Source organism: Gigantopelta aegis, chromosome 4 (assembly GCF_016097555.1).
Source record: "Gigantopelta aegis isolate Gae_Host chromosome 4, Gae_host_genome, whole genome shotgun sequence".
Lineage (NCBI taxonomy): Eukaryota > Metazoa > Mollusca > Gastropoda > Neomphalida > Peltospiridae > Gigantopelta > Gigantopelta aegis.
This window is the reverse complement of record NC_054702.1, coordinates 113,766,606-113,775,792: the sequence shown is the minus strand read 5'-3', so window position 1 is coordinate 113,775,792 and position 9,187 is coordinate 113,766,606. Positions and strand designations below refer to the sequence as shown.

The 9,187-nt window shown below is 37.2% G+C and overlaps 1 protein-coding gene across 1 annotated transcript in view; it reads left to right on the top strand.

The window, feature by feature from the left end:
• Positions 1-5,834: 5,834 nt before the first annotated feature.
• Positions 5,835-9,187, top strand: part of LOC121371838 (beta-parvin-like) — a 70,930-nt gene continuing 67,577 nt past the window's right edge. Inside the window, exon 1 of the mRNA XM_041498029.1 lies at positions 5,835-5,958. Coding sequence (XP_041353963.1) covers positions 5,853-5,958 — 106 coding nt within the window. The 5' untranslated portion in view covers positions 5,835-5,852. The remainder of the gene's footprint in view (positions 5,959-9,187) is intronic.

Here is a 9,187-nt window from a genome sequence, read left to right as displayed (position 1 = left end):
TTATTTCCATGGGATGGGACTGGATTAAAGTCTGGGTTAGAGGACGTTACTTACATGGGATGGGACTGCATTCAAATCTGTGTTAGAGGACCTTACTTACATGGGATGGGTCTGGATTCAATTCTGGGTTAGGGGACATTATTTCCATGGGATGGGACTGGATTAAAGTCTGGGTTAAAGGACGTTACTTACATGGGATGGGACTGGATTCAAGTCTGTGTTAGAGGACCTTACTTACATGGGATGGGTCTGGATTCAATTCTGGGTTAGGGGACATTATTTCCATGGGATGGGACTGGATTAAAGTCTGGGTTAAAGGACGTTACTTACATGGGATGGGACTGGATTCAAGTCTGTTAGAGGACCTTACTTACATGGGATGGGTTTGGATTCAATTCTGGGTTAAGGGACGTTATTTCCATGGGATGGTACTGGATTCGTCTGGGTTAGGGGAGTTATTTTCATGGGATGGGACTGGATTCAAGTCTGTGTTAGAGGACGTTACTTATATGGGATGGGACTGGATTCAAGTCTGTGTTAGAGGACCTTACTTACATGGGATGGGACTGGATTCAAGTCTGTGTTAGAGGACCTTACTTACATGGGATGGGACTGGATTCAAGTCTGTGTTAGAGGACCTTACTTACATGGGATGGGACTGGATTCAAGTCTGTGTTAGAGGACGTTACTTACATGGGATGAGACTGGATTCGTCTGGGTTAGGGGACGTTATTTTCATGGGATGGGACTGGATTCAAGTCTGTGTTAGAGAACATTACTTACATGGGATGGGACTGGATTTGTCTGGGTTAGAGGATGTTACTTACATGGGATGGGACTGGATTGAAGTCTGGGTTAGAGGACATTACTTACATGGTATGGGACTGGATTCAAGTCTGGGTTAGAGAACATTACTTACATGGGATGGGACTGGATTCAATTCTGGGTATGGGGTAGTTACTTACATGGGATGGAACTGGATTCAAGTCTGTGTTAAGAGGACGTTACTTACATGGGATGGGACTGGATTCAAGTCTGGGTTAGAGAACGTTACTTACATGGGATGGGACTGGATTGAAGTCTGGGTTAGAGGACATTACTTACATGGTATGGGACTGGATTCAAGTCTGGGTTAAGGGACGTTACTTACATGGGATGGGACTGGATTTGTCTGGGTTAGAGGACGTTACTTACATGGGATGGGACTGGATTGAAGTCTGGGTTAGAGGACATTACTTACATGGTATGGGACTGGATTCAAGTCTGGGTTAGAGAACATTACTTACATGGGATGGGACTGGATTCAATTCTGGGTCAGGGGACGTTACTTACATGGGATGGGACTGGATTCAAGTCTGGGTTAGAGGACCTTACTTACATGGGATGGGTTTGGATTCAATTCTGGGTTAAGGGACGTTATTTCCATGGGATGGTACTGGATTCGTCTGGGTTAGGGGAGTTATTTTCATGGGATGGGACTGGATTCAAGTCTGTGTTAGAGGACGTTACTTACATGGGATGGGACTGGATTCAATTCTGGGTTAAAGAACGTTACTTACATGGGATGGGTCTGGATTCAATTCTGGGTTAGGGGACGTTACTTACATGGGATGGGACTGGATTTGTCTGGGTTAGAGGACGTTACTTACATGGGATGGGTCTTGATTCAATTCTGGGTTAGGGGACGTTACTTACATGGGATGGGACTGGATTTGTCTGGGTTAGAGGACGTTACTTACATGGGATGGGACTGGATTGAAGTCTGGGTTAGAGGACATTACTTACATGGTATGGGACTGGATTAAAGTCTGGGTTAGAGAACATTACTTACATGGGATGGGACTGGATTCAATTCTGGGTCAGGGGACGTTACTTACATGGGATGGGACTGGATTCAAGTCTGGGTTAGAGGACGTTACTTACATGGGATAGAGGACGTTACTTACATGGGATGGTACTGGATTTAAGTCTGGGTTAGAGGACGTTACTTACATGGGATGGGTCTGGATTCAATTCTGGGTATGGGGACGTTATTTCCATGGGATGGGACTGGATTCAAGGCTGGGTTAGAGGACCTTACATTGGATGGGACTGAATTCAAGTCTGGGTTAGAGGACCTTACTTACATGGGATGGGACTGGATTCAAGTCTGTGTTAGAGGACCTTACTTACATTGGATGGGACTGGATTCAAGTCTGGGTTAGAGGACCTTACTTACATGGGATGGGACTGGATTCAAGTCTGTGATTAGTTAGCTACTATTGTGAAATGTCCCCAGAAGTGTAGTGTTGTGAACTGGGATTATTTTTAAAAGGCGAACAAACATGCAAGGATATTACATTGTGTTAGAGGACCTTAGTCACATGGGATGGGGACTGGATTCAAGTCTGTATTAGAGAACCTTACATGGGACTGGATTCAGGTCTATGTTAGAGGATTTTACAGGGAACATTTTGTTTTCAAAATGTTTAATATTAGTATTTCTATCAATTAAAAATTGATTAGCAAATACATGTACTGTTTAATGTTTTAAAATTATATAGCAATTTCTGACATTTGCATAGCAAATTGTGATGAGATACTGAACAGAATGTTCCCCTTGCTGGGGGAGAGTTTGTAGCCTAACCCATGTGGTAGCAGTGACTTCCCCTCACTGTGTACACCAAGCATTGCAGTAACAGGTTTTGTTAAACATTCATTTTCTTTTGTTATTATGACCTTTTTACCAAACAATTCTTAATAATAAAGTTATAAAATTGTTTGTTTTGCCTTGTCGTTTGTTCATATGTGACTTTACTATTTGAGTCCTACCTACCCCTTGCTACTATTGAAAAAAAAATGTAGTGGGTTTCCTCTCTAAGACTATAATGTTAAAAATAAAAAAATGTTTGACATCCAATAGCCGACAATTAATAAACCAATGTGCTCTAGTGTTGTTGTAAAACAAAACAATTGAGTCCTACCTGGTAGTGACATTTTTAATACAGTTAAACCTCTTAAAACAGGACCCTCTGTACACTGGAATTCCCTCAAAAACTGAAATTTTTCATGGCCCTGTTTTAACTATCGGTATAGAAGAGAACCTCTCTAAACTGGATACCTCTTAAACCAGACTTTTTACTTTGTCCCAAAGGTGTCCAGTTTAGGGGAGTTTCATTACTATACGGGGAGGACAGAGGATTTGACGAGAAACACAGTATATTTAATATACTATTTCTAAAACCTTTTTTATCAAACTGGAGTACATATTCATTGGATCCACACCTACACATGTGTTACACACCCCTTGCATACTATAGTAGATATTACCCATATGGTTATGAATAGATTTGTCCATATCAAAGTGTTTATCCCCCTAGAACATAAAGTGGGACAAAATATCTTACGGTTACAATTTGTGCACTACGACCTTACTAGACCTTATCAAACAAGTTCATTGATGTAAATTGGAATTGATTATGGATAATAAATAAGATATTAAACTTGCTGCCATTTCATATAATGTTTATAAATAAATTTCATTGTTTCTTGCTATTTAAGCTTGTGACAATTGAAAATCATTTCACTTGAGACCTAAACATGATATTAAATGGAAGCTTGTTTAATATCCTATAATTGACTGCCCTATACAATGAATACTGGTGGATGTGTTAAAACGGGCAAAATCATTATTAAAATAATAATATACTAGAAGGCAAAAGTTATTGTGACACACAAAAGACAAAGATAATTGATGATAAGTTTTTACTGCAAAGTTCACACAGTCCGTAGCGAGTGTGTCCACATTGAGCATTGATACAGGCCTGGCACTGTCGTCTCAATGAGGCCACTAAACGCTGGAGAAAGGGATGGTACGGGCTGTGAGGGTTGCTGGCTGGAATCTGTTTCGCAGATGCATGGTGCGGATCCATGTGTCCTGGCGAGGGGTTGTCACAGGTGGTCGGCCGCTACAGAGACGGTCCCAAACCTGGTGGTTTTGTTGATATCATTGCCAAACGTGCCATATGGTATTTCTGTGGATGTTGAATTGATATGCGAGGTCCCAGATTCAAGCATCCCTATGACTCGCCATCTGTCATTTTCACTAAGGCGTGGCATGACGAAATTACATCAAACAGTTCACTAATGATGTTTTTCTGACTTTTGGACTTCTGAAGGCTGCGCAGAGTGATAATGATTTGCGACTAAATGTCTGGCCTTTTATGGTGAACACTGGACAGCATTTCTCCCGAATATTCAATTTTTCTTGCACAAAGCATGCAATCACTGCAACAATTGCGTGGTTGCATTTCTTTGAGCTGTTTCATGCACATTTTCTCTGGTTTACGTCCATAAATCCATTCACAAATTTACTACTCCAAATAATCCATGTCACAATAACTTTTGCCTTTCAGTATAGATCTGCTAGATTCAAAAATAGTCTATAACCCTGTAGGAATGATTTTTAACAATCTAATTAAAATTAACTCCACTATTGCATGTGGACCTAACACCAGCCAGTTGGAGCTCATGTCCACCAATCAAAACCTTACTTGCAGAATTCTGCCAGTGATTTAAAAATCATTTGAAAACATTCCGAATTATCCTGAGGGTATACGACATGTTTCATGTGAATTACGAATGCCTTAAAACATGTTTTATTTTATAAAATAAATAATTTGTAATGTAAAACTGAATACTGATTTAGTTAGCTTTTTTTAATAAATAAATAAACAATTTTTAATGTAAAATTGAAGACTGATAACCCACCCCGTACGTATTGGTATGGTTCGCTGTACTGCGGCCACTAAAATAGACTCGCCCGATATTTTTAGAATTTGTATGCTCCCAAATAACATTATAAAAGGCGAAGTGTGATTGGTCAATATTTAAATTATTATTTACAGACGAAATGTTACCTGGACATTGGGGACTACGCAGTGTTGTTAGCAATCCGATTAAAATTAGTTCTACTGGTCTAAATAAGGCATTTGTAATTCACATGAAACATATCGTATACCCTCAGGATAATTCGGAATGTTTTCAAATTATTTTTAAATCACTGGCAGGATTCTGCAAGTAAGGTTTTGATTGGTGGACATGAGCTCCAACTGGCTGGTGTTAGATCCACATGTAATAGTGGAGCTAATTTTAATTAGATGGATTTTTAAAATATAGAATAGAAAAAACCCATAAATTTTCATCAAGTTGGGGGTGGGGCTGTATATCTACTGGCCTGCATTGTCAACTATTTTCTTGTGATCATTAAATAAAAATTTGTAATCAGAATTTAATGTTTATTGTTTGTAAAATCATATTTCAAAATTAATTCTTTTAAAATTGGGGCAGGATGTAATCCAGTGGTAAAGCGCTCATTTGGTGAGTGGTCAGTCTGGGATCGATTCCAATTGGTGGGCCCATTGGGCTGTTTCTCGTTCCAGCCAGTACACCATAACTGGTATATCAAAGGGTGTGGTATATGCTATCCTGTCTGTGTGATGGAGCATATAAAAGATCTCTTGATGCTAATGGAAACATTTTGCAGGTTACCTCTCAAAGATTATAAGTCAAAATTACCAAATGTTTCACATGCAATAGCTGATAAATAAATGTGCTCTAGTGTTGTTAAAGGAAAGAAACTTTTAACTATACCACCTTAATATAATATCTATAACATTGATATTACAGAATATTATGTGAACAGTGTGGCTAAATTCCGATATTATCATCCAGTGTACTGAAAGTCATGTTACTGAATTGGAAGTAAGGTTTCTAAATTTTATTTAGATCGTTCCCAAAATTATTCGGTCAGTATACTTCGTTGAAAATACAAATGACCTTCACCCTCTGCGGAAGTTAAGGAATTTCCAAAAATGGCGACTTCGCCTAATACTTCCACTTTGACTCCTAAGAAAAAAGACGAATCGTTTCTGGATAAACTTGGAGGGACTTTGGCTCGAAAGAAAAAGTCAAAGGAAGGTTCGATTACGTATTATTTTTACGTGAAATTGCATGCGGCAGGCTAAAACCCTAGCTGTAGTGTACATTGTGATTGTCCGACAACAAGGATTTCAGATGGGATTTGTTCTGTTCTGCATTTGTGAATGTGATTTTGTCCAACATCATTCTCGTTTAGTCAGATTACAGTTAGATCGAGTGACCTTTTGTCGTACCGTGCGTGTATGTGACTATATAATAATGATATATAACTATAGGGCTAGAGGGTTTAGCATGGTCTGGACCAGTGTGTGTGTGTGTGTGTGTGTTGGGGGGTGGGGGGGTGGGTGGCTGTTGTCTACATTTTCCATGGACACATAAATAGCCTAATATTGCCCAGTAAAAATTGTTAGACTCAATGGGGGTGGAATGAGGGTAGGGACCTCCAACAATGCCCCTATAGAACGGAGCCTGACGATCTCGCCCCCCGTGTCGATCTCGCCCTGGCGAAGTCGCCCGGGGCGAGTTCGCCAGGACTTATTTTCATCGTTAGGCGATCTCGTCACAGCGTGTCCCAACACAAAACTAGTAGTATAAGTGGTATAACCCTGTAGTTTTGGCACAAAAACATGCTGATAATGACAGTAGATATATACTATAATATATGTTGTAATATATGTCTTCTAGCAAGTCTAATATGTATGATAACTTCGCCTAACGATGAAAATAAGTCCTGGCGAACTCGCCCGGGGTGACTTCGCCAGGGCGAGATCGACACGGGGCGAGATCGCCATACTTCTATAGAACTTTATGAAAGTTATTAATTTCGAAAAACAAATGTTTTCCAATTATCCTTGTTTACTTAAAAATCGACAACAGTTACCATCAACATCCCAAACTATGGTTAGCTAATGACAAAAACACAAATACGATACTTACAAAAATACTATTGCAATTAGTTAACTTAAAAAAAGTCAACAATTTGGACGTAAAACAAATCCATTCTAGTAAAGCAAAAGTGAAGCACCCTCCGTTAAACAAGAAAGTGTGCAACGTTTCTAACTGCGTTCAGGCTGATGCGTTTGCATAAAGTATCGCACAGTTCATCATTTTCCATTTTTAAGGCCACTACATGAACGAAAATATGTTTCTTAACTATCATTACTATGCATAGTTGATAAACACTTTGTTTAATATTTAAAAAAAAAAAAAATCAATTTGTCAAACGATCTGGTTCGGTCCGCATTTTACCAACGCCCATCGCTAACATTCATACCAGCAAAATATCATTTTTTTAATGAATTGATTCTTAATTAACACAATTTATACACTCAAAATTATTTACAATTGTTATGAATGGATTTTGATTACTATTCACTACAGTAGAGGCACACAAATGTAGCATACCTTTTGCAGATTGAATGTAATAATTGAAACAAATTCTAACAACAGGGGGCTTAAAATCATAAAAATTAAATGATTTGGCCTTGTTGATCTGACACGTGTGAGGTCATGTGACACGCACGGAATGTTAATTCATCTTCTTCCATTTTAAGTCCATTTCTACGAGTCATGTGGACCTGATATCGGAAAGAAAAAACAAAAACGATGTAGTAAAATTAATGGTTTTAGGGGTTTGTAAAGTTTTGTATTTTGTCTGAACTTTATTGTTAATCAAAATGTTATAGAAATGAAGAAAAACCTCACAAATGAACGAAAAGCAGACGAAAATAAATTGAATGTTGATTGCACAAACCGTGCAGGAGAAAACAAACTGAACAGAGTTGGAAGTATAACGTAGTTAGGGACGTTGACAATATTTTTAACATGAAATATGAATATCATTCCCCCTCTTCCCACCCCAAATCTAAGAGGTTTTAAGCTCTATCTCCCTCTTTAGGTGACATCTGATTATTACTATTAGTAAAATTGTATTTATTTAAAGTAGCCCTAGTAAATTTTTAATCATGGCTAGTAAATGTTTAAAATTACTGATCCCATGGCTAGTGGATATTTATAAAATTCTAGAAGGCCTGCATATTGTATCGTAATTTAACTTCACATCCATATTTCGTAAAAAGAAAAAGAAAAAAAAGTATAAGATTTCCTACAAACAGTCAAGTATGTCAGTAATTTTGAAACAAACATTCTTCAATAGCAATTTTGCACTGGAATTTTTCAACCGTTCTATGACGTTCAATGCAAATTGATATCATTGGAATACTGATCTCATTCAAATTAAAATTAGCCGTATTATTACAATTCTTTGCCACATTAAAATAAAAACCTTGATGCCGTACGAGTTTGATATTGAGCAGTCAATGCTGTTTACATGTTAGTATATATATTTTTTCTCGTAATTTTAGACAAAATATTAAGTTTAAGTTATAAAAGATGAAAGAAATAATAAGTACCATTCTTCAAATATATAATATATAAAAATTACTATTGGATATATGTTATATTTATTTTGTACGAAGCAAAAACAAAGGTGCGAACTATGACTGTTATCAACTTCAACAAGAAATTGATGATACACATGCTCAGTATTGTCACAATTGTTACCAGTAATGTTTACCTTTTATGACTTTAATAATACATATTTGCCACGTAATCACTTGTTGGTTTTGTTTTACAAATCTGTTATTTTTGTACAGTACTTCAAAACCATATTATTAAGTTATTAAAACGAATCATGACATTTTTAACTACATCAGTGAGACCAGTCTAATAGTAGATTTGACTGAGATATCACAGGATGTAATGCAAATTACAGTGGCAGTGATATCTCCTACAAAAGCCTTTAATGGATGATAAACCTTGTTTATTGTTTACACCTAAGTGTGTTGTTTGTCAGTTACAAGTCTTATTCTTTAGGTATGCATTGAAATGGTAAAATCATTATGATGTTAGAATATAACAAAAGCCTTTAATGGATGATAAACCTTGTTTATTGTTTACACCTAAGTGTGTTGTTTGTCAGTTACAAGTCTTATTCTTTAGGTATGCATTGAAATGGTGAAATCATTATGATGTTAGAATATAACAAAAGCCTTTAATGGATGATAAACCTTGTTTATTGTTTAGACCTAAGTGTGTTGTTTGTCAGTTACAAGTCTTATTCTTTAGGTATGCATTGAAATGGTAAAATCATTATGATGTTAGAATATAACAAAAGCCTTTAATGGATGATAAACCTTGTTTATTGTTTAGACCTAAGTGTGTTGTTTGTCAGTTACAAGTCTTATTCTTTAGGTATGCATTGAAATGG